The 26,680-nt window shown below is 38.3% G+C and overlaps 1 protein-coding gene across 10 annotated transcripts in view; it reads left to right on the top strand.

The window, feature by feature from the left end:
* Positions 1-26,680, top strand: part of NFAT5 (nuclear factor of activated T cells 5) — a 77,185-nt gene that overhangs the window by 25,238 nt on the left and 25,267 nt on the right. For 3 of the 10 annotated variants that reach the window (XM_052796237.1, XM_052796238.1, XM_052796239.1), the window contains exons 2-5: positions 2,599-2,724; positions 15,770-16,328; positions 21,321-21,513; positions 26,185-26,375. In XM_052796237.1, coding sequence (XP_052652197.1) covers positions 2,599-2,724; positions 15,770-16,328; positions 21,321-21,513; positions 26,185-26,375 — 1,069 coding nt within the window. Of the gene's footprint in view, positions 1-2,597; positions 2,725-10,010; positions 10,124-10,202; positions 10,333-15,247; positions 15,310-15,769; positions 16,329-21,320; positions 21,514-26,184; positions 26,376-26,680 lie in introns of those variants that run through there. The other 7 variants (XM_052796245.1, XM_052796241.1, XM_052796242.1 and 4 more) reach the window with 7 other exon arrangements.

Here is a 26,680-nt window from a genome sequence, read left to right as displayed (position 1 = left end):
CTAGTAATGATAATAATAATAGTAAAATGACAATAATAATAAAAGGATTGGAACATACAAAACAAGTGATGCACAATGCAATTGCTCACCCCTTGCTGACTGATGCCCAGTTAGTTCCTGAGCAGTGATCTGACCCCCCCCCAGGCCAACTCCCCCCAGTTTCTATACTGGACATGATGTCACCTGGTATGGAATACCCCTGTGGCCAGTTTGGGTCAGCTGTCCTGGCTGTGTCCCCTCCCAACTTCTTGTGCCCCGCCGGCCTTCTTGCTGGCTGGGCACAAGAAGCTGAAAAATCCTTGACTTGGTATAAACACTACTTAGCAACAAGTGAAAACATCAGTGTGTTATCAATTCTCATACTGAACCCAAAACATAACACTATATCAACTACTGGAAACAAAATTAACTCTATCCCAGCTGAAACCAGGACATCACTAAAAAAAAACTAACCTTTTTTGGGGGAAAGAAAATGAGAAGCATCTCTGTAATCATATCTTTACATAACCAATTTTAAACTGCTCTAATTTATTTTGCTTTGAAAGCCAATTTTATGGTGTTGAAAATCACTAGTTCAGAAGAGTGAGAAATCAGACCATAATAGCTGAGGAAAAAGTTAATTTTAAAAAGGGAACTCATCTTTGAGGGAAATGCTAATGCAGCTGTTCCTCCTAGTAAAACAGGAGCAAAAGTATGAACAAATATCTATACCTTTTCCCTTTCCCTTTTGTACCTTTTAAGATCTTCAGTAAGGATAAGTAAATTTTTTTTCCCTGCCGATTATTCCAAAGAATAAAACTATGAGTTTATGGTTAGTTAACTTGAGCTGTCTCAAAATATTTTACTTGTACATTGTCTGAGCATTATGGGTAACTCTTATAGAAAACCCTTGCAGAGATTTCTGCTTGGGATTTGGATTGCAGCCTCTGGTTGCCAATATTTTGATTATCAGCTTAAATGAAAAAAAAAAAAAAAAAGTTTTGTTTATTTGTCACAGTACTGAAAAGTTAGTTCTCCAAAAAGTGGGTGTAACTGAAAAAAATTTAAAAAATCTTGCAGCAGATGGGAAGTTTGATGGGCTGCGGAGCTAACTCCCATTACAGCTCACCACCAGTTCACAGCCGTTGTTCGTAGTTGCTTGTGATTTTGTGCATAACAGACAAGTAGTATCCTGTAAACAGCATTAAAGTTTTCTTGGGCTCTTTTTATGCCAGTTACTGGTGGGAGTATTTGCCCTGTTACCCAGTATGGTAACTGTTCTGGTTTGTGGCATAGCCAGCATTTGCTATGTGTTATATTTTAAATACAATTATATGTTGCTGGGTGTTGTATACCTGTAGATGTCTTGAGTATGCTTCATTTTTTATAGGGCCTAATGCAGTTAAAACTTTTTAGTTAATAACTCTGGGTTTCCTAATTTTTACAGAATTGTTGCACAAAGATATTTTACTTTAGGATCAATTGAGTATAAATGTTGCTTCATGGGGGAAAAAGCTTTAAAAATGCACATTGAGTTTTCCATATCTGTCTCAGGCACCTAAATAATACATATAAAGGAATTTTGTAAAGTTTTGTGGTGTAGAATTGTTGATTCAGCTTATAGCTCTTCACCTAGGTTCCTTATATCTCCAGATCAGATGTTTGAAATGATGCAGCTTTGGTGTATCTCCTGGAAGAGGTGCATATACAGCTGTGTGCTCATGCCTGAGTAGAGTTGTTATCTCAGAGTAACTCAGTGATACATTCTCAGTCGTTGGGTGCAGTGGGAGCTCTTGCTAATTGAACTCCGAGGTAGCCATCTGACTGTAGGCAGTGACTGCTGGGAACTGTCAGCAAGCATGGAGAAGCAGGTTGAATGTGAGGATGTTGACTTCACTTCTTGTGTCTTGGCTGCTGAAGCCGTCAGGTGAGCTGTGTATGGTGGCCACAGCTGTTTCACAGTAGAGAAGTCACAAAAAATTATTTTAGATGTTCTACTACTGTACAGGATCTGCCACAGTTACATTAAAGAGCTTTATGTGTAAAATGGACTGGCACTGGCCATTCTGTTAGCGGAGACTGCTTTATCTGGAGCGTCTGCTTGAGTTTACAGGAGAGTTCGAGGCAAAAAGAAATGTTGCAGATAAATGGAAGTAAAGGATCTTGCATAACAAGAATTGGCACTTAGTACATGGGAAGACTTTATAGGATGTTCTGTGGATGACGGTACTAAATTAGGCTCTTTTGGAAGTCAGTTGCACAGTTTGAATTCTGAGAACAGGTTTGTCTTTGTTTCTCACGTGATTTGTTGTACATGTCAGCCCCTTCATTCTAAACGAGTACAGTTTCTGTGGAAGTTCATGAATTATTTCTTTGTTTGGATAAGTTTGTGTCCTTTTGTTTCGGTCTTGAGAATGTGTATCTTAATGTTTTCATGGTTGGTTTGTTTTCTGAAATAACTTTATTCCATGATGTTAAGATCTCCAAGCACTTAATGTAACTTTTTCAAAAGGTTCTGAAAAGGTTGGATTATCATTTGTATCTTTTAGGCAAAAACATTATTTATTTTCTCTTACAGAGCATGAATAAATTTTTGATTAAATGCTTTTTGTTCAACAGAATCTGTCTATGACCTTCTCCCAAAGGAGCTGCAGTTACCACCTTCCAGAGAAACATCTGTAGCATCCATGAGCCAAACAAGTGGTGGCGAGGCAGGTTCGCCGCCTCCAGCTGTAGTTGCTGCTGGTAAGCATTCTCATTTATTCAGTTGCTTTGTTAAGGTTTGTAATGTTCTGGCCAACATGAACAGTGCTGGCAAAGTTTTGATTGTAAAAAAGAGCTTGTGGAGAAGTAACAGAGTTCATTCTAGGAGAATTTAGGTAATATAAATTAAACTAAACTGGGTTATCTAAATTATCAGGTGTTCTATGTTAATGGTTGCTGTATTTCGTATCTATAACTTCATAAGAACTAAGTTATCTGTTTTGCTATTCTGTTACTACGCAGCACAGGCCTGTTGACTCCTAGAATGCACTCTGTCTTCAGAGGTGATAAACACAAATTTGGAACTAAGGCAGAATGCTGACCGACTGAAACAGCGAATTCTAGCTAGGATAAAAAATGAAATGGGAGATTACATTTTGAGCCATGAAGCTTCTACCAAACTGTAAGGAGGAAGGAAAGTCATGTTTTCCTTTAAGAGGTCTTAGGAAGCTTAGTATTTAAACCCCGTTCACACATAGCTCTCTATTGTAATGTATTACGAAATTCTCAAATACATGAGAATGTAATAGATGTCAGGATGGTACTTCTATAAACTGATAATTTTAAATTAGTTATTTTTCTAATTGACAGCATATAAAAATGAGGCATGACCTTTTAATCTTTGTCTTTACCTTAACTCCCAGCCATGTTTTAGACTTCAGTCTAAAGACTCTGTCACTGATCTTCATTAAACATAAACTGAGGATTTAAGGACAAAGTTCTGATTTGTGAGGTTAGCCTTAGTGCTGGTTTGCATCTGGAATTCTTGTCAGTAACTTGTATACATTAGTAAACATCTGTGCTATGAAGAAAAAATGATCATTACACTTACGATAGATGCATCTTTCTTCATTGGATAAGGGTGGTTTTTTTTGTTTTTTTTTTTTTTCTTTTCATAATTTGATCCCCATATTTCTTACAAGGTCATGTTCCGCTTCCCTAATTGGCCTTAAATTGTTGCTTGAGAAAAATGTATATATTTAAGGTGAGGATTCAGATAGCTGCATTATTCTTTTTTCTCTCTATGAGTTCATATGCATTAAATGTTTGTGTGAGAATGTTTCCCAGATTTGCATGGTACAGGAATCCTGATCAGAAACTGAAGTGATTGTAGACTTGTCAGAGAAACTTTACAGCACTGCTCACCATTCATGTTTTGCCAGACCTCTTCTGAGAGAACCTGTGGATTTAACTGTGCACAGTGGAACTTCGGTCATTCAAAGAATTTGATGTTTTTATTTATTATATTGGAAGGATTTGATATTTTTATATCACTTATTCAAAAAATAATTTGGGTGTATATTTCTAAAATCAAGATACTTAATGATCAGTTTGATTCAAAGACATAACAGCAACCAAATCCTGTAGAAACATGTGTCTTAAAAACAAGCGAACAAAAGAAATCCCACAAACCCTGTTACACTCTAAATCCACAGATAGACATGAACTGCTAATTAATTCTGTATCTAACAGAAAAGACTTAAAAAACTTGAATGGAACTAAATGTCTGTTACCTCCAGGTATTTAGTGTCTGCTAACAGCCAGTCCAGTTCCTTTTAAAAAAACCTAAGAATGTGTTAGCTGTGTTTGGGTTAAACTGCAGCACAATTTTCTTGAACGAAAAACTTCAAAAAATAGTGTTGAGATTTTTTGTTAACACTGAAAGGAGACTTACTCATTCAATTAAGAACGCTTTTCAGTGTCAGAGATGGCGTAGTTTCACAAAGACTTTGAGCTGATACCGCGGCCGAAAGAAGAGCTTTTCATGTGTGTGCTGCAGAGTGCATTGGGTCAAGGACCTGCTGCTCCAGGTTAGAGTTGGCTCTGATGGGTTCACTGCAGGTCTGCAGAAATGCTTGTGGTGGCACAAGGAAAGGAGTAACGTGGCGAGGAAGGAGCATTCAGAAAAGGTGGAGCTAGCTTCTCTCAATGGCTGTCAGTTTGTGCTGGTTTAAATTGTTTACTGAACTGTGGCTTTGGAGACCTTCCATCAGTGTTGTGATAAGACAGTTAAGTTTCTGGGTGCTGTTAAAATCAGGATCAGAAGTATTAAGCACAAGCAACTACTGTTCTCCAGGTTGTTAAAAATTGTGTTTAAAAAACCTAACCAACCAGACAAAAAAAAAACCCAAACAGAGCAAAGACTGGTTTTGTTTTCATCACGTATGTCAGGGTCCACTAGAGTGAGGGCAAGAACAATTGAGTCTTGGTCTTCTATAAACACATAATTGTGATGACCAGGATCATTCAACGGTGAGTTGTGCTGTGTACACATGTAAGGAGAGGTGAGCTCCAGTCCAAGTGATGTAGTTGGTGCAGTTAAGGGGAGTGGGTGCCGAACTCCCGTAGGTGTCCGGGAAGGTGCAACCTCAGCATTTTGGCCAATGAATGGTGTCAGATAGATAGTTTTATTGTAGAATCTTAGTGGGGTTTTTGTTTGGTTTTGTTTTTTTCCACTCCACCACCACATCCTTGAAAGAAAATATATGCATCCTAGATAAATGTTTACCGGCAAAACAGGTCCATAGGCTGTGTTCCAAAACTAGAGAGACAGAGCAGAAAGCTGAACAGTCCATGCTCCTCCCTCTCGTGTTGGGAGATAAGATACATATATATAAGAGATATATTATAACCCAAGGGTGGACAGGTGCTTGGGTATTTCTGGTAAGTCTGAGGCGAGGCTTTTTTTCTCTTTAAAGCTGGGGACAAACTCTTAGGAACAGAGGAAGGAACATCGATGTCTACAAAAGTTGTAGGTGGGAGAGGTGAATTTGCTCTTTGCAGTGGATCTCAGTGGATTGTTTTATAGTCATAGTCCCCCCTCCCACAAATTCCTGCTGTGCCGTGGCTGATTAGGATTCCTCCTCTAAGCTGTCTTGAACGCAGCACTTCCGAACTGATGCTGGTACCCTCAGCACACGGCTACCTTGGAGTGGGAGTGTTCTCCGGTGTTCTCAGTTGACTTCCAGAATCGCGGGAGTGCTTTTGCTTTTCATTAAGGTTAGCTGCGTGTTTCTTCTGCACCCAAGTCTCTCCACTTTCTCAAGAGAATAGGATACAAGTGTTTTGGCTGCATTCTTGCTGTAGCTGTACCATGTTTCTAGATAAAAGGGTGTATCACCTTTTACTATTTTCTTTGTTTTAGGATTGCTACAGTGTCTTTGAAAAGTTGCTACCACATTTTCAAGCCCTGTCACCTTGCCTCGTGTAGTAATGAGAAGTCTGGCTGGGCTGGGCTCTGATTTCTTAACAGAAAAATAAGAGGAAAATCAGCCTGGGCTTTGTGCATGTCTATATGCTTATACAGGAAAACATAAATACATATTTTACATTTATATTTGAAAAGACCAAGACTGACTATTCATTTGCATGTATCAAGTCCTTAATAGCAGACTATAGGCACATTTTCAAGGAGCTGATGCTGATGATAGCGTGAGGAGGAAGGATGACTTTGGCAAGTGGGTGTTCCTGTATCTGGAATCTTTCCCTTGTTTTGTGTAAGAGTCTCTCTCTCTTTAATTTTTATGTCAGCTTTCACTTGCTCTAAAACCTCACTTTTTTGGGAAATGATAGTTCAGTCTCCATAGTGTTGTAGGTAATCTCATTTACTCTTGTTTTTAAAAGGAAGGGCTAATTTGAAATGCTGCTAGCACACCGTATGTAGAAGTCAATTGCAGATATGATTACTCTTGATAATTAGAGGATTACGTTACAGGGAATGATCCGAAGTGGTGCGAGTTTTTTACTACTCCTGTAGTAATTAACACAGTTTGTTCTCTGTTTCCCAAAACACAGAGTAAGGTAGTATCTGGCTGAAAGTCAACTTACTTGAGGGTTTTCTGTCAGTCACTTTGCTGTGGCGTTTTCTTCCATATAGATCACATTATAGGTGAGAAATATATATTGCTGCAGTTAACTTACCTGGTTTTTTTGGAGGAGCAGGATGGGCTGTTCTTAGCAGTGATGACCTTGCGGGGCAGACTTCTAGTTCTTCCATTTGGAAATTTGTTTTGTGATTTACAGAACAGTTTTAAGAGTATTAAAATGGAATGTTGCTGATTGGATTTTCATTAATTTGTTAATAAATGTGTATCTCATTCATCAATCCAGACAAAAGAGGTATTACCCACTCTCTGAATATCAAACAGGCAAGTATAATTTAATAGAACTCTAGGATTTTGAGCTGCGCTGTTCACAACCTAAGCTGCTATCTCAAGCTTCTAATTCTGTTATTCTTCTGGAAAGCAGAAGGGAGGAAAAGGATCTGGTTTTACTGCTAGAAACTATTCTCTGTGCTTGCTATTTGAATTACAAGTGTCTTTGTTCAGGGGACAGGAAAAGGAGGATTTTGCCTGGTGCAGTACCATAAACACATTAAATATGAATCATCTTCTTGACTCTTGAAATGCATGAGGGTGTCATGCTAAGAAACGTCATTGTAAGCTGTGTCTGGAGATTTCTTATATGAAATAAATGTGCCTGAAGCTTTAATAATGCCTTCTACACAGTATTTCTAAGCTCCAGTTGCAAGGAGGGATGCTTGATTCTTTTCAGTTGGTTCTTAAAGGTTGAGCAGTTTTTTTCGCGTTGATCAAGACACATTGAACAAGTGCTTCAAATGCTTAAAATTCACACTGCTAATTTAAGTCCTTTCTCAAAGGTGTCTTTCTAGTTGGTAGTTCAACACCTTATTCTTGTCTTTTGAGGATGGTTCAGGAGTATTTGTGACCATGTACTTAAAACAAGTGTTGCATTTTCATCTTTCATCTCCAGTAACAGGAATGCTCAAACCTTCTGAACCCCAGTGAAGAATACAGAAACTTGCTTCTCTGCTTATCATCTGTTTGTTCTTTCTGTAGCAGATCTTGGAATGAGCTTCTTCAGCTTGTTGATGATCTCTTAAGCTGCTTTCCATTTTCCACAGCAGCAAATATATATCTTTCCATGTTTTTTTTTTTTGTATTGCTCCCCAGGACAGTATTTCCTGCATTGTTTCCATTCTGACAGTTTCTAGTTCTTATCTCAAATTGAATTCTCCATAGAGTGGTGTTCTTGCTGTAACAAAAGGGGAACATTTTATGCCACTGAAATGTATTTACTGATCTCTTTTCGCATTCTTCATATTTGGATACAATTAATCTGTGATGCATTGAATTTTTCTGGCTCCCGAACATCTATGATTGTATCCTGGGAAAATATTTGGTAAACGATGAAGCTTTACCTTTTTGTGGTTGTGTCAATTTTGTGCTCCTTTTTAATTAAAGGGACAAACTGCTTGTCCCAAACAGGCATAAGTGGCTTTTTTGATCAGAGCTGTTATTGAAATGCTTGCTGTAAGCATTTATAGTCATTTTAATTATGAAAATAAGGCTTTGCTTCTCAAATGCTACTGTAGAGAACTGGAAAAAAACACTTGCATCATCTATGGGGTAGAGACCAGGTGCTGACAGGTATGGGTCATGTTTTATATTGCCAAGATAAGGCTTTTTCATCATTCTCAAGCTAAAGATTCTAATAAAGCCTCAAAATGGAGATGTGTGGAGTCTTGTTTTGTTTTTTGTTTTGTTTTTTCTGAATAGCTAGAGTCAGGCTTCTTAATTTTTATTTTTAATGAAAATATTTTGTCAATTTATCATCCTTCCTGGTGTCATTAGTCATTTTTTCCTGTTGATACAGAAATAATTACCAGAGATTTCAAAGGGCATATCAGTGCTGCTACTAATTCTATTATCCTGGGTTTATAACTACATGTTGTAAACAAATTATCAGAAAAAAAGATTCTTCTTTGTAGTTGGTCTCCAATGCCTGTAAAAACTTCCATTTCTTTGTAGGCTTTTCCTTTCCTCTTCCCACCGCCCTCCCAGTTGGAAATGCCTTCCTGTAATTTCCTAGGAGGATGTCTTCCAGGGATTTCTGTCTGCAGTGTGCTTGTTTCGGTCATGTGTGAAGTACTTCTTACAGAATTAATTTAAACCAGATCCTGATGCTCTTTAAAAATGCATCTTCCTGGTGCTGTATATTAATACAGTGCCCTGGCAACTCTGGCTTGTTAGCACTAGCATATATGTGAACAAGTTTAAGTATTACTTCTGGCAATAGGGTGTGCTATGGTGGAGCTAATTGCAGTAGTCTGGAAGAGGCTGGCTGTGATTAGGTACGGCTCGGGGGTGGTGGAGAGGTTCCTTCATCATTCTGAACCCTCTGCTGGTGAGAAGTCATTGCTGGGAAACGTGAAAGATAAAGATTACTCTTACTGTTTCCATTTTATGGAAACTTTAGATAAGATGTTCTCTGCAAATTCAATTAAAAATTGTAGTTGTGTGGGATTGTATGTGCATTGAGTGCATACCTGCTCCTCTGCTTGGAGCAGAGCTTCCTTATAATTACCTGTAAAGGATTATATAGATGTACTCTAGATCATCTCTTTTTTTCTAAATTAAGTTTATTTTCAGTCTTCCTGAATCTCATATATTTTCCAGAACTGCTCAAACACCAGCTGTTTTATCATTCTGAGAGATTTTTTTATGGCAAATTCTTGCATTAAGTGGCTCCTATTCTTACATCAAAAAGGCTTGAGAATTACTTTGTGGCAAGAGAATTCCCTGTTCCTTAGCGAATAATGAAAAACCAAGCCAGTGAAGGGCAAAAAGAGAACAGTCTTACTGTACTATTGTTCAGGCACCTCCTTGCAGTAGCAGCATCAAAGGCTTCATGAAGGCCAAGAGGAGTTGTTAATTTCTTAGAAAAAAACCAACTGTGTATCTGAAGAACAAAAGAGTCTGTTCCTTAAACGGAAGTGTTCTGTTAGATCGTTGTACAGTCACTCTTTTAGGGTAGTGGGCTGTGGAGGGAGCTGAGGAGATGACAGGTAGAGCTTGAAGAGAGCAGCTAAGGGTGCTAGAGTTCTGACTTGCTTGTACGCAGCTGGTTATCGCTCTGAGTGGGGAGGATCTAAGATACGTGGAATTGGTGTGTGTGAGCCACTAACAAAAGTTCTACTCAGATACCTCAACTTGAGTGTTAATTTAATAACGGATGTCATTTATAACAAAAAAAGATTGATTGATGTATTTACCCAAAGTATAATACACTGCTTGGTTCAGCATGTGAATTTAAGGGGAATTTACACTGTTGGGCTTAATGTAAATTAAATTAACCTACCTATCTTGAATCTGAGTGTTTTTAATAACTGGTGAATTGGATTGCTTTATTATATTTGCTGGGATGCTAGTTTTTTTCTCTATTAATACACTTAACTTGCATTCTAGCTTCGCCATTCAGAGACAGGCATCGAGTGGTGGGTTGTGTGACAGTGTCTGTCAATAGTGAAGACAAATAGTGCCAGAGACACTTAACCCATCCAATCTCACCCAGGGTATAGGTCGGTCTTGTTTTCAGACTTCTTCATAAGTCTCTTCTTTCTTTCTTTTTTTTTTTTGTTTTGTTTTATTTCTAAATAGTGGATTGATACTGATTTGAAACTAAACTTTTTGGAAAAGTTTTTGACATTACATCAGTAATACAAGAAGAAGAAAAGTAGAAACCCAGGTTTGGCATGTGAGGTGTTGAAAGCAGGTTTGCAGCCACTTTGTAAGTTCTGTTTTTTACCTTCAAAACCTTTGGCAACACAAGGGTTGATGCTGGAAATTTTGCACATAGTATCCTTCTGGTTTTATTCTGAAATTGTTCTTCTGTGTGCAGTGGTTCAAATAAACCAATTAACATACAAAACTCTTACCAAGAACATGACATGTTAGATAAATTAACGAATTTAATAAATGGGTATACTTCATTTATTAAGCTTATACACCACCTAAACCTCACCCTGTGTAGTGCGTTTTCATTTTTGACACTTAATTGTATTCTGAAGATAGCATAGGGGATTGCGTGGGATGCAGGCTAGGTTCTGAGAAAAAGGCGGGTTCTCTAATGGCTTTTGCTAGTCCTGGCTGTTCATGCACAGGTGGCTGAAAAACCTGTGAAAACAAAAATATCTCTAATTTATTTGCATTTGCAATCTTAAGCTTTCCAGTCTGGGAAGTGACTTGCTTAGCACTTCAGCTGCAATTAAAAAACAAACAAAAACAAAAAAAAAGAAAGTCATCAGGATGCTATTTGTTTCTTTTTGAGGACTTGGTAATCCTTGTTGTATTTAAGGATCTCTTTGGAAAGAATGAACAAGGATTTCAGGATTGGCTCCACGTAAGTGTTACCTAAAGACAAGACTCCCTCAATGCCAAGTAGTGGTTTTTTTGTTTTCTTTCTCCTGCCTTTCAGACTTTTTTTTAGAGGCTGAATGCCTTGTTTGACTTCACGAGATAATAGGATATAGAAATATATGTCATTGCCTTAGTTGATAACTCAGGAGGTAATAAATTTTCTTTGTACAATGCTTTATGTTATTGACAAGAAAAAGACTGCACTGATTTGCTCATGGGGATGCTCTTTGCTGTGTGTTCCCTTAGTCTCTGATATTATATTAGCCTGTGATTTTTAGCAGCATGCATTTGTGCCACATGCGTGTTGCATCCCTTCTTCCACTGCCTGCTTTTTGGCTGCTTTTTGTTTTCAGAAAGAACCTGAATTATTCAGTCTCTTGGTTGTGAATGTAATTCTGTTCACTGCCTGAAAGCGAGGTAAATGTTTGGGAGCGGTAGGCACCTTTTTAGACTTTCTGGGAAGCAAAAGTAAAAATGACTGGTATCTTGAACAAATGGAATTTCTTTGAAATTTAGTCTTCCTAGGAGTAGTGCAGAGTAATTGGTTATCTTTATTTGCATTCTGAACTCCAGCACTCACTTAGTTTGTTAGTTCTTGGTTATTTTCTATCTTTCATTTACATGTTACAGAATTGCTTGTTACTGATGTGTAAATTATGATGTCCAAAAGAGAACCAGGACTTCCGTATGCTGAACTGTTTGATACCATTCTGCCTCTCTTAGAGGAAAAAAAAGCTTGTAGGACAGGCAACAAATTCTGAATTACTTATTTCAACTACCTTACATGTCGCAGTGATGGCAATGAATAGATTCAGGAGGTTTAGTTTCAACAGTGATCAAAGTTGCTCTAATGCAGAAATAGTTTTCTTTTCTCTTTCATTTTTTTTAATTAAGAAAAAGGAAAAAAAAAAAACCCCACCTTGTGATGCTGGTGCACGTTTCATTTATAATACTGTGGCTGCATACTTGCCATAACATGCACTTGGCTTCTATTCAGTGTTGTTGCTCTGAAAGCAATTTTTATTTTGAGGCTGTGTTAAAATATATTCAGTCTTATATTTCAAATGTGCATACTTATTTAAACTATATATTTGTCACTGCAAGCACTGTTAAATTGCAAATGAAAGAGCCACCTGTAACAATTCCCATTAATATGTGTCTAAAGAAAGTAACCTCAAATAAAAAAAAAAAAATGCTTAAACTGGGAAAGGTGTGTGTATGTTTCCACTCTAACTTGACAGACCAGCAACCAGGTACACCCCTCCCACTGAATGTCCACTGGTTATATTTTGTTTATTATCTGCATGTTGGGGAAAACTTCATTCCTCAAACCCAGGAAATGCAAAATGCTCTCACCTTTTAAAGCAATACCAGTCAAGTTTGAGTTACTGAAACTTTAGAATAAACTTATTATTTCAAAATGCAGCATATTCAACCAAGAGATCTCCTTTGGGTATCAGATACGCATGTGTTGTCACAAGCTTTAGAATAAATTGATAAAACAAAATGGGAGCCATGTAAAACATACAGTGGTTTATTCGTTATAGTAACTTTGTGAATTCTTATTTGATTGACCCTACTTGTTTATTTATTAGTTCAATGGAAGAAGAGTTGGCTAAAGGCCTGCAGACTCTGTGAGAAAACATAAATTTTACTATGTTTCTTAGTATTTGCATAAATTAAAATGTTACTAAAGCAATTACTAATTTATCCCCCTAAAATAGATTTTAAATTTGTGCATTTGATTGTTCTAATATAGCCAGTTGATTTCATTGGCTGCAATATTTGTCACACTTTCTTACATATTTTTAACTATTATAATGGAGAAGATGCTGGCCTGTACATGCTCTAAAACACTTACATGTTTATGGATGGTAATGGCATTCATTTGGGAATATATAAGGCTAAAGAGAAAGGTTTTCTTGCCATTACTATTTAGCTTGATATTGTTTTGATAATCTAACCTTACTGTTATACAGGGGCGTCTCTGGTAAATGGAGGCAAGTATAGACAATTTATAATGGACAGTGTTTCTTTCCTTTTTAAATGTATAAAGGAAAAACATATGCACATGTTCATACACATACATGCTTTTTAACTTCTAGGAAAAGAAACTGGAGGAGAAATTGTTTTGGATAGCAATAATGATAGCAACTTAAATATTGCAGAATGCTGCAACCTAAAGTAATGATACCATTAGCAGCTCTTTTAGCTTTATACTGAAAAGTATTCTGTTTAGTGATTTATTTATTTATTTTTTCCTAGGAAAGTGAGGGAAAAGTACAATTGTTGCATTTCTGGACAGGATATGCATTGAACCATTTGATAAGCAGGATACGATCAGTGTTTGGCATATCTGTTCTAATGCAGACCTGTGTATGGATTGTCACTTTAAGTTTTTCTTCTAGGTCTTTTAAAAGACCTTTCTAAAACATTCCCAGAATTTATTGCAAAAAGATAAATCTTTGGTATTAATCTATTGGAGGAGAAGTCTTCCAATTTTAGAGCCCTGCTACCTGGTTCAATGTACGTAATTATTTATTTGTCAAAGTCTTTGTCATGCACAGGCAAACAAGAGACGTGCATACACTGCGTTGTACTATGCATGATACTCAGTTTCGTCCATTAAAAGAAGAATTCATTTTAAATGGGGGAAATATTGCTGTTCAGTAATCCAGTTCTGCAGCATTACTGCTGTGTGCTCCGTGTATTCTGTTTGCAAATACTTGCATGCAGCATATATGCTGTACGCATGCTGCATATTTCTTTCTGTTTGAGTGTATAAATGATGAATGGAAACTAATTCTATTTTAACAAACCAAAGTATTCATCCCAAATAGCAACGATCTTTCTCAACTCAAAGTGGCTGCAAATCAGCTCCTAAATATTGTCACTGAAATTAATACCTAGATTTAATGGTTCTTGCCAATCCTATAAATGTTTTTGAAAAAAGCATTGCATTAATGCATGATGTAGAAAGGATAAATTTGCCTTTAAATTGGAATGCAGTTCAAAGTGACTGAATTCTCCAATTTCAGCCACTATATTTGCCAAAGAACAAACTGGGAAATGGAACTGGTATCATTCATCTGTTCCTGATTTACTAGGAGGTTCGGGGAAGGGATCTCCTACGAAGATAAAAGCAGAATAGTCTATTGATAAAGTGTAATGACCACTAAATTTTACAATCTGAAGTAGTGTATGTTTACTTTTAAATTCATTTAGCACAGAAAAGCTGTAAGAAACAGTAATGGTTTAAAAATTCATCATCAGTCATTGATACCCCTGATAATTACAAGCAGGCTGATTTATAGGAAGGTTTGCTAAGTTTTGCTTTAGTTAAATGTATTGTCATGGCTGAACATACTTTATTCTGTTACTTTTAAATAGCTTAAACTGGATAAAACAGTTCAACTATCTCTAAACCTTTCAGACTTGAGAGATTAATATATTTTGGATTTTAAAAAAATCCCAAACAACAAAAAGGAAAACATCATGTTCCTCTTGATAATAGGTATTACCTCTATATGACACCAGTAACTAGCTGAACAAACATACTGTAAAATTACGTACGTATGTATGTACAATTTGTTTCTAAAATTAGATTATTTTTGTGGTTCTGGTTTATTGTGTAAGCTGTGGTCAGCAGTGCAGAAATACAGGAAATAGCATCTCCCCCCTAGGAAGCTTAAATCTGAATATAAAATTCAGTTAGTTATTCCTCAGTGAGCGACAGCTAATTTAAATAAATAAATACCTATGTTTGTCCATACTGCTTCCTGTGAAATGTTTTAGCTTATGTTTTCAGCTGATTTGTCCATAATTCCTTAGTGGAAATGATTGTGGTGTTCTCCAGAAATCTTCAGGGTTTTGTTTGAAGTGTTTTGCTGTCCTCTCATGTTTCTAAAACAGATTGATCTGTGTCACCTCCGGAGAAGTCACAATCACATTGTTTAAAATATCCTGCTTAATGTGAATTTTTCAGATACCTGTCCCAAGCTGTCCCTGTATGCATAAGGGACTCGGCTAATAAAGTCTGAGAGAAATCAGTCTCAGTGACTGAAAGAGTCAAATTACAGAAATTTCATGTCTCCTTGTATCAGCATGTCATCAATACAGGTATTTCATCCCTGTTTTGAACCTTCAAAATAAACAGCTATGTCATAGTGACTGATACCAGTTCCATTTTGCCTACCAACTCAGTTGATTTTATATTTTATTTCTCATTTATGATGGAATAATCAGCAGCTCTTTTTCTCATTTATTTTCTCATATTTTTATTCCAGGATTTGCCTCTGAAGCAGGGAGTGTCTGCATTAAAAATGACCTGTAGTTCTCTGCTTCATAGGTTAGAAACTTATTTTAATATTTTGTGGCTAAGCACAGTCCCGTCTTTTTCAAAAATAAAAATTTCCAACAATAAATGGTTTAATTGGCATCGAATGTGGATTATAAGCATTTTGCATTGGGGCTTCCATTATTTTAGATGAAATGGCTTCTACACAAATAATTAGTCCAGCTGAGGCAATGAAAGCTATGTTTACTTGCAGCCATTTTTATGAATTAACATTAAGTTTTAAAAAAGTTGATTACAGTGGATCATACTAAGTCTTATTTGGACATTTCCAAAGTACTGTATTGGTTAGGCTGTATTGCTTTAAGCATTTACATTCTAAAACTTACCAAATTCCAAATATTTGTTGGGGGAAATAAATCGGTTCATAAATCACTTTATTTCAATGGGACTGCTATAGCCAGCACACACAGAACCGTGTATCTTGTATTTACTTCTGAATTATACACCGCAGATGCTTCTTCAGCTCCTTCCTCTTCCTCCATGGGCGGTGCTTGCAGCTCCTTTACCACCTCTTCCAGTCCTACCATTTACTCTACCTCAGTCACCGACAGCAAGGCTATGCAAGTGGAGAGCTGCTCCTCAGCCGTGGGGGTAAGTACCCGAGGGGTAAGTGAAAAGCAGTTAACCAGTAACACAGTCCAGCAGCAGCAGTCAACGCCGAAGAGACACACAGTCCTGTACATCTCGCCACCACCTGAGGACTTGCTGGACAACAGTCGGATGTCCTGCCAGGATGAGGGCTGTGGATTGGAGTCAGAACAGAGCTGCAGTATGTGGATGGAGGATTCACCCTCCAACTTCAGTAACATGAGTACCAGTTCCTACAATGATAACACTGAGGTGCCACGTAAATCACGCAAACGAAATCCAAAGCAGAGGCCAGGGATCAAACGTCGAGATTGCGAAGAGTCCAACATGGATATATTTGATGCCGACAGTGCCAAAGCGCCTCACTATGTCCTTTCTCAGCTCAGCACGGACAGCAAAGGCAACTCAAAAGCAGGAAATGGGTTGGTATCTGTTTGATTTTTGTTTTTTTTTTAAAGTTCTATCACCATATGTAAAACCAAACTAATAAAACTCCCCCCATGCCCCGTCAAGTGTTCTACTCAGGTTCTCACATAAATCCCTTCTCTACTGTTCCCTTTTGCGTCCTAGCCCATGATAAGTTCTCATTAGACTTGTTAATCTTTATTTAGAAGATAAAGGTAAACTTTCCTGAAACAGTTGGATGCAGCACTGATGAGCTCACCTGTATTCTTGTTTAAGTGAAATTCCTAAAAGATTGCACAATTCCATTTATAAAATGGCAATGAAGATGTTACTGTATTTAAAAAGAACGGCAGAAGTGGACTGGACGCACCCTAAATCTTAATGTTTTTTGCAGGATTTTATGTGAGGATTTCAGTCTGTACACTTTACCCGCTTCTGTTTGTCTCTTTCTCTATTTGATAAATAGAGAGAGTGATGGGAGTAGAAGTTAATGGCTTGTTAGGATTTCTCATCATTTAAATTAACACATGCTTTACTTTTTTATACAATGTTAAGATGATATGGTGAACCAGATTTTGTTTTTCCTTGTGAATTCACTTCTGTATTTGATTTTTTCAGAAATAAATCTCTAATCCTGTTTCTCTCTGTGCTTCTGGGTTGTGTGCATGCGTGTGTCTGTACATGGGCACGCCTGGGTGGTGGTGTCTCATCTCTCCCACTTCACACTGTTCACTAAATGCATTTCAGTAGTTGCTTAAAGAGGAAAAAGTCCATCAGTTTACAATAGTATGTGGATACATTTTTTTTTTAATTTATTTTTTAACTTGTAGCTTCTTTAGTACTTTAAAGATGGTCAAGTGGATAGATTTGGCTTTTTTATTGTGGGTTTTTTGGGGGAGGGGGTGAGTGCATTTTGTTTGTTTTTACTTTTATGTATGTGCTTGCAGTACGTTCTAATGTTCATCACAGTAATGGTGAATATTAAAATTTGACTGATGGGAAAGATTATGAACTTCTCATATTCCAAAGGGAAAGAGCCTGGAGTCTGTATTCCCAGGGTCATTGCAGTTCCATACTTAAAATTTCACTGTGAGAAAGTGATTCTGAGAAACTCTCCAGAGTGTGCTGCTGCTTCCTGCCGGCCTGGGTACCGCACCGGGAAAAGTGGAGCGGGCTGGTACCAGGAGCGTTGGCTCTGCCGACCACTCCTGTCGTCTTGGACCTCTGGGTCTTCTAGTATTTCCTTACAACAACCGCAGTTGTCCAGCATCTCTTGTTTTCACCAGCTGAAATTGATAATAAAGTAGAACATTAGTATGTGGTAGAGCCAAAGCAGCAAATTAGCATATGTAAAGCAGCTGCTTGGAACTAGGAAACTGCCTCCCCTGAGCACAAAGGAGGTCAGGCTCTCCCTTACAAAGGGAAGAAACTTTGTCGAAAGGCAAGAACTGTATGACTGTAAATGTGATCTCTGGACAGAAAGGGGAGTTTTATTAAACTCTGGAACAGTAGGTACATTCTCAATCTAAAACATCAGAAGACTATAACATTCCCTAAAATATTAGGGGCTAACCAGTGAATGTTCATTGGTACTGTCAGCAATACTCTGTGAACGCAGGGGTAGAGAGAAGCATTGTTTTTTTCCTAAGGTGTCATATACAGACTAGATTGAACTGCAGCAAAACTCTTACATAACAGAATTGTCCTTCTAAATAAAAGCGCAGGGGTAAGAAATGGCCAAGATATTAGTAAACTTAGTTTTGCAGTTGGAATATGGAGATTTAGCGTTACAAATCTAGGTCACCGTAGTGACTTTTTTTTTTTTTTTTTAAAAAAACTTTCCGGCCTGATGGACTTCAGCCGAGGGAGTTCATTTGCTTTTGGCTTTAAGAAAAGAGCAAGGAAAGCACCCTTGCTAAATTGTAAAGTGGAAATAGCGTTTGCCCTAAAAGAGGCTTCTAGTCAGTTGACTTCAAAAGCTAAGGAGGAAAAGAATATATTCCTATGGAAACTGTTGGAATTTTTGAAAGCCTTTTTAGAAGTGGATGAATTGATGATGATTTAGGGCAAAGACTCTCAGATTTCCAACATCCTTGGTCTCACTTCCACTTTCAGGTCTTCACTGGGAACAGCCCTGAGGGCAGTGCAGGACCAGGCAAACCTTAACTCCGGAAATCTGTTTTAATAGAATTGTGGGTTTTGCCACTTACATTTCTTTTCTAAAAAAGAAGTGCTAGCTTTGAGGAGACATTGTCTGGTAACAGTTAAGCTAATAAATAAATAAATGTGTGTGTGTGTTTGAAATATTTTACTATTTGTATGTGCATGAATATTAGTATTGTAAATAAAGTAAATTAAAAGGATGTGTAAATGATATATCCTCATAATTTGAGAATAAAGGCCACTGAAGTTCTGGTGAAGGCTTTACAATTGCTTTCAAGTTCAGCTAATCTGATTGAAAGTAATGATTACTTGAGGTTTCTAGAGGGAAGGCTTTCAGAATAATTGTTAGGCAGCATCTCTTCGCATAAATATGACAATGTATAAAATACTAGTATGTTGACAATTAAGGTACCTTGAGTTTTAAGAGTAAAGTATTCTCAGGAAAAGAGAGTTGTGTTGGAGAGGCCAAAGTGTTAACATCACACTGCTAAAACTTCGCATTTTGCGTGTTAAAAGAGAATTTCATTTTGATGGCTGCCTCTAATGCTTCCCTTCAAAATCCAATAATATCTCAGTCTCCCGTATTAATTTGCGGAGCTGGAACTTCCAAGCGTGACAAGGTCAGATGAAGCATCCCATGTGGTGCCTTTGCACGGAGCGTTCTCCCACGACGTTCCAGTGCCTAACTGAGGTGCAGAAAGCACGGGTCCCAGGGATAGTGTTGGGAGTAGGACGGCAGTGGTTGCGGTAGCTGAGGTTGCCCAGCGTTCCTTCTCATGGTCCCTGTGGGAAGCTAAGAGATAGTAGCTGTGTGATTTAAAATTCCGAGTGAGAAAAGGAGAAGATACTCCCTGAAAGTATTCCTTTTAATTACTAGTCCATTGGAGTAATGTCCTGACAGGAAGAATAGAGAAAGTGATTATCTAACGAGCTTGAGTTTGATTAGCGTTTTTGCTTAACTTGTACAGGAGTGAAGAGCATAGTGGTGTTAATTACAGTTTAATTAGTGTATCACAGGTTTTGTATATGCTACATTGAGGAAGAATTTTGTCCCTTTTATTTTCCTAAAAGAAGGTATGTTTTTCCATAGCGTTTTCATTTTTTTAAACAGTCTGTTTGACTAGACTGTGGCAGAGTAATCAGGACTCCTCGGCAGAAAGATGATACTCTTGCAGGTTTTTTTTATACTAGTTCTTTATGTAGATCCTGCCTCTCTGCTGTTACTGGGTTGAAAACAAGCGTGCAGGGCAGGGCTGCTCAGGGACACGCGCTGGGCGCCTGTCCTGGGCTCAGCTGGATGAGCAGGAGGCTGGCTGGGCAGTCCATGGTGAAGTGGGTAACCTTCATGAACAGAAAAACATGAATGAAATTCATACAAAGCACAGACCTCGTAAGGGCTCAGCAGTATTTTAACCCTTTGTTACAGGTATGAAAAGGTTTTGGAGGGCGTAGTAGAAATAAGAGTGTGACAAATAGGACTTCTGGGGTATGAGATGTGGTGGAATCAGGGCAAAGTGCCCGACCTTCCATGGGGCAGGAGAAGGCCCTTCTGTAGGAAAAGTGCTGGGCCAGGCTGTGCAGGGGCTAGGGGATGACTTGGAAGTATTTGCGTACTGTGTGGCCTCATGCTATTTATTCATTGCACAGTAGGAGTTTTAGGAAAGGTCCTGATAATGTTTGTTAGTGTAAATCACCTGGTAATTGGAAAGAGAGCCCTACAGGCTACCTCAGCCTGCAGGTCAGTGAAAAACACATGCAGTGGCAAAGCTCTCAGTAAATGGTTTTGAAGAAAAAGCATTTCTTGCACACTTCTCCCTGAGAAGAAAAAATCCTGGATAAATTACCTCCGTGTCTTGCACACTGAAACAGGATTTGTTTTTTCAGCAATTCACACTTGTTATTTTAAACTGCTTTCTTCAGAGTCATTAGCTGTTAGAAACTACTTCTTGGTAGTAACAAAGAATACCATATTTGCATAAATTCATTGAGCCCTTTTTCTGCCTGTACCATTTGCCAGGGCATGTTTACATTTGCTAGTGTTAAATGAGTTTATTAGACTTCCATTCAGATTCATGATACAAACCTGCTCTGTGTAAGATGAAGAGTTATTTTCCATTGTGCTTTAAAGCGATCACAAAATGCATCACGTGATGTTAAACTTTGGAGGGCTTTAAAACTTTCCGTTTTAATTATGGAACTGAACACAAGATACAGTACATCTTAAGGTACGCACCTGGAAAGAAACAATCTTTTTTCATACACTGCAGATTTAAAATTGCTGCAATTATGTCAGAGCTTTTTATAATAACTAATTTGGTTTTGACATAAATTTATCAATCTGTTTTGACAGAAATTAGTATTTGAGTTTGCATGGCTATGCAAGTTCAGGTGGAGACAGGCATGAGGCTGTTTTCCTATTTAAAGAAGCATCATTTAACCTTAAATCCATTCAGTGTGTGTGTGTACATATGTATATTTGTTACAGAAGCGAAACAGCTTATTCAGATAATATCAGGCTGTATCACAGACTATGAAAGAGCAGGTTATGAGCCTTCTTCTGTTTGTTTTGTTAACGTAGTTTAATGCTAATTGCTTTTCCCTTCCTTTATGTTTACTCTCTGAAAAGCAGTTCCTATTTCACTGGATGAAGGAGGCAGGGAAGCACCGTTCCTCTTCATCCTGCAGGTTTCCTTCTCTGTCAGAAAGAGAATTCCAATTGCTCTCAACTCTAAATCTTCTATCCATTAATATATACTCTTTATCTTTTTAGCTTTTCTGTGATTTAGTTTGTTTTTATTGGGGAGCTGCTTATAATATCTTTTTAATGGTCTGCTTTGACTTCCCAGAGCATCAGAGAACCAGAAAGGAGCTGGAGGGAAGAAGACCCCAATGTTGTGTGGTCAGTATCCAACTAAGAGTGAGGGGAAGGAGCTGAAGATAGTGGTACAGCCGGAAACCCAGCACAGGGCTCGTTATCTGACTGAAGGCAGCCGAGGCTCAGTGAAAGACCGTACACAGCAAGGCTTTCCAACTGTAAAGGTAGGCTGTTTAGTGTTAGGTGTTACGGGGACTCTTTTCCAAGGGATACTTTAGTAGAATGGGAACTGGTTTGGTTCAAGTAGGCTTAGAATCTCTATTTTTAGAGGGAAGGGGAGAGACTTCGCAGTCTCTTTGCTATGGAGACTGTACTGTATCTCTTCTTGCAGGTAACAGGAAGTCTTATTTGCATCACAGAGTTACAGGAGGAAGGAAGCTTTATGCCAAGGCAATGATGTATAATCTGTGATGCATGTCCTGTTAGGCTACAATTATACAAACTGTGAAAATAGACACTTGAAACATACAAAACTAGGATAGTGAAATGCTGTAACTGATTGCTGATAACGGTGGGACATCATTATGCCTTACTGGTAAGGACATAAAACTCGGTTTCATTTAAAAAAATAAATTCAAAGTGGTGGGTTTTTTGGCTTTTGGGGTTTTGTTGTTTTTTTTTTTAATAAGTATCTGAATCCACATATCCAGTGTCTGTCTTTCAAGTAGAGTCATAAAGATCTAACTGAGGTGTACTTTATGGGTTGTCCTGCTCAGTATGGTTAGCAGTAGTGAAGTTCGTGTGGATTAGTAGAACTGGAGAAGGGGGGGGGGGGGGGGAGAAAAGAGGAAGCAGTTGTATGCACACTTAACAAATGCAGACTGTTTCCTGTATAGACTTTGATGCCTTAAAGTTTAGGTGTTGATGGTCACTTGCTCTGAGGCAGGGATGAGTGGCACACAGGACTGAATGGTGTCCTCAATCTTCTGATCAAGGGGAAAGATCTGGATGGAGCAGATGCAGTCAGGAATCCAGGGCCTGGTTGCATAGCTGGTGTCTCCAGCAAACATTTAGCTGCTTTGTTCGTCTTGCTTCATCTGGAGGGGAGAAAAGGATGACTGATGTAATTAACCTTGCTCAAAGAGAGGAAAAATTGTTGCCAGCTTGGTGAGGAGGGCTTTACTGTAAGTTCGTCAGAGAGTGGGGACCAAAGCACAGAAGGGAAGGAGGAGCTACAAATGGAGGAGGAACACGAGGAAGAAGGCTACAAAGAGGTCTTTCACATTCCTGCTCAAAAGGGAAAACATTCAGAGGCTGTTCTCCAGTGACTGCACACTGATGCCCAGAGTGTGAATTTACAGGTCTTGTTTCTTCCCTTGTGTAGTCACAGGGTTGTGACTTGACTGGAATCACAGAGACTTGAGGTAGTGTACATGGCTGGAATGCAGTTGTGGATGTGCAGCAGCTGTTTAGAAAGGAAAGAGGACATCATGTATCATAAGGAGCTCCCTGACTGCACAGACATCCAGCATGAAATTGGAGACTGGCCCGTTGAGGTCAGAGGAGGGAGGAAGCTCAGGGATAATGTGTTGGCATCTGTTACAGACTGTGTGACTGAGAAGATAATAGATGGTGTTTTCTATAGGTAACTAACAGGAGTCTCCTGCTCACAGACCTCTCATCGTGAAAGGTTTCAGCCATTTGTCCATCTGCAGGGATGGCTACATAGCCTGGAGGAAGCAATTGATGAACTTTATGACTGTGCTTGTGAAGGTTTCCTAATGCAAACGGTAGAGAGGCTTACCAGGAGTAATGTTGTACTTGACTTACACAGAGACAAACAGAAGAACTGATGTCAAATAGCATCACAAAAGTTGCAGCGACCACAGTATGAATGTGAGAGTGGACACCGAATTGAATACAACCCAGCATGCACACTCACTGGAGCCAAGGCAAATGCTGTCCTTGTTGTATTGGGAGGAGTGTGGCCAGCAGGTTGAGCGAGCAGGCAACTACATTTGTTAATATACAAACAAGAAAGATAAAAGGCATTTCCTTTCATACTTTTCCTTAGTTATGCCACTTTGAGAAATCAGCAAGGCAGTGCTCAATCCAAACTAATTTACCAGGTCCACAAAGACATGTTTGTTTATGATACAGCCCTTAAAATTTGTGCTGACTACTGCTGACAGAGTACAGAAGTATACTTATCTTTAAAGTCCTGTTCAATAATGTTAGAAACATCTCCAACACTTCACTCAGTCCTCCTGAGTAATGTAGAAATCCAGTAAAGTTTCATAAGAAAAGAATCCATTCATATAGTCCTGTTGCTATGGTGATTTACTGCTCATTTATGTGAATTTTCTTAATGGGCCTTTGTTCATCTGAATTTCCTTTTAATTTCTTTCTCGGTTACCCTTTAGCACCCATCAGTGAAAATTCTGTTTCAAAGAGTCTCATGTTACTGAATTCCTGGAAGCTCGAGCTTGCTTTACCAGTAGGCAAACTAGTTCATACCCTGTATATAAAAGTCTGCCTGGGTTGGACAGACAAAGTGAGTCAGTGGATCTTCAGGAAATCTGAGCTAGTGGAAAAAAATATGTAAAGGACAAGAGGGCTTTTTATTCTGTTTGGGGTTTTTGGGGGGTGTTTTAAAGATGGGGTAGAAGAGTGTAAAAATGTTGCTAGTCCAGTAGAGATCTGGTGCTTGCTCTTCTCCAGCAGCACCTGTGACAGGCAACCATTCAGATGCATCACTCTTAAGCAGACTGAGGAGGAGAAGCAGGTTCTGTGGCCCATTAAAGAACACCATTTTACTTGATGACTTAGAACTAGAGAGCCTACAATCAATATGCAACATTAAAATTGTATAAACAAACCTTAGTCAAGTGACTTGTCTGGCAAAAGAAAGATTATCCTGAATGTGAAGTGTCAGCAGAGGTATTCCAGTGATCACTAGCAGATTTTTGTGTTTTCTTACTAACAGTATTGCAAAGCTGGAACAGTTACCATCCAGATGATGAGATGATGCTCTTGCACATCTTTCATATCTTCTTCTAACATGAACACCGGGGAAGAAAAGCAACTCTGTTTAGCTGTGGTGATGCTGTTTCTAGCCAAGGAGGCCTTGGTGACATGACACAAAGACCGTTCATTCAGCTTTCCATGTAAAAGAGATTCAATGGTAGAATATCAGAGTACCCTTTACACCCCACTGCCTTTTGACCACCTGGTGAAATTAAGTCCTCTCGTTGGCTCTTTTCATGGTCTCTTGTTTATTCGTGCTCTCTTGGCTTTTGAGCTCTTTGATATGAACTATAGCTGTTAGCCTATGGTTTGTACATGGGAGCCTGTAGTAGGCCACCTCCAGAAATCTTTTGGCTTTGCCCATCCATGACAGTCAGAACTGTAAGCTAATTGCTCCTTTTGGACATGAGAAGTGTACTATAATTTTATCAGTATTTGCTGATTTTTTTTTTTTTCCCTTTTCTTTTTTCAAACTTGGCAAGAACCGCAGAAGTAAATTTTCTAAGTGTGTCAGGGATGAATCCCCTAAGAGATCCTCTGGAGGATTCTGCTCTCATTTGCATCTCCTTACTAATAAACATGGAGCAAGTATTCTGCAAGTATTGACTGGGCTTCCAGGCCTAGGATGAAACCTAACGTTGTCACCCAGAAATCCTCTAGCAACAATTGTGGCTTAATGAAAACATTAAAAATACTCATTTTATCTCCTCCTAGAATGCTGTGGCAAAGAATTTCCATCTCTGGCCTGGGAATTTGGCAGCAATCTAGTGTTTCTTTTTACTTGGAGTATTTTTCTTCTGTTACCTAAAAAGAATAACAGAGGTTACTTTGTAATACAACGTTGAGGTTAATTTTAGGACTACTTTTACTTTTACATCAGAGTATTTTTAGTATGTAGCACCACAGTGGGATTCTGCTAATAAAAAAAGTATTAAAAGGACACAAACCCTTTCATGCTGGGATGTCGATGTTAGAAAAATGAATGCATTTTTCACTAACATGTTCTGGGATAATTATGGCTTGCACACTGGATTGCGGGAGGACTGCTAAATCATTATGTGAAATGTATGTCTGACCTGCCTTTATTTATTAAGTGTTTCAGTGAATCCTAACACTGTTCATAAACTTTAAGTAGGAGATGCCAACTGCCATTTTTTATTTTTATTTTGGTGTCTGAAGGAAAACTAGGTGTGCATGGTTGGACCATACAATCATTCAGACCATTCCTCCCTTTGCTTTCCCCATCATCCTGTTCTGACTCATCCAGTGGTTTTGTAAGTGTTAGACAGTTTTTATCTGGTTTCACAAAGGTTGCAAGCTGTGCGGCTGGTGTGAAGATGGGATCCTAGAAACATAGCATGCTAATTGATTGATCGGCATGCACATACTGACCAACAAATTCTCATAAATTTTGGAATCAGCCACAGCAAACATTCTCTTTCTCAGCTGACTGGTGGGTGTAGATGCTGGTAAGGAAGGAGGATCCTGGGAAGAGATGGGGAAGTAGTCATGGTTGGGGTGAGAGTAAGGGGTCATAAGGGACCTGAAAGTTGAAGTTGGGATAATTCTGTGTGAAGATATATAGGATTCAAGCTGGTTTTAAAAAAAAAAAAAAAAAAAAATATTCTTCACCTGCTTTAAATGACTGACTTGTCTTTTAATGGAAGAACAAATGACAAAAGAAAAAATTATTAGCATTTTGTTTATAAACTAGATGAAATTTTTTTTTTTCCTGCCTCCCTTAGGATTGTTTCCAGCAACACTGGGAGCAGATTCACTTCAAATTCAACTGCATAAGATGTTTCCTGTTTTAATTAAGAGGCATTTCTGGCCAATTGAAATATTAAATTTGTGTTGCCGTGTTTCAGCTGGAAGGTCACAACGAGCCGGTGGTGCTGCAGGTATTCGTGGGTAATGACTCCGGTCGAGTGAAGCCGCATGGGTTCTACCAGGCCTGCAGAGTTACTGGGAGAAACACTACTCCCTGTAAAGAAGTGGATATAGAGGGGACTACTGTTATTGAGGTTGGACTGGACCCAAGCAACAATATGACACTTGCGTGAGTAGCTTTTTTTTTTTTAATATATTTTCATTTATTAGCTTGTTTTCAGAAACTGATTTGCCTTTTTCAATTGAATTGGTTAGTAGTTTTGCCTTTTTCAATTGAATTGGTTAGTAGTTAAAAGTCCGAACATCTTGGCACACACCAGGCACTTAGTGAAGCTACGTGTATAAGAAAAACTTTTAAATCGCATTCTCAGTTTGTTTATTATACTTAATGCTTAATCAGGTCTTCCTTAATCATTTAACTTTGTTACATTAGTTTCATGTTCTGTTTGATCAATAATGTGCATATTCAAGCAT

This window comes from Harpia harpyja, chromosome 9 (genome assembly GCF_026419915.1).
Source record: "Harpia harpyja isolate bHarHar1 chromosome 9, bHarHar1 primary haplotype, whole genome shotgun sequence".
Classification (NCBI taxonomy): domain Eukaryota; kingdom Metazoa; phylum Chordata; class Aves; order Accipitriformes; family Accipitridae; genus Harpia; species Harpia harpyja.
Note: the sequence above shows the minus strand (reverse complement) of the source record. Positions and strands in the feature narration are given on the sequence as shown.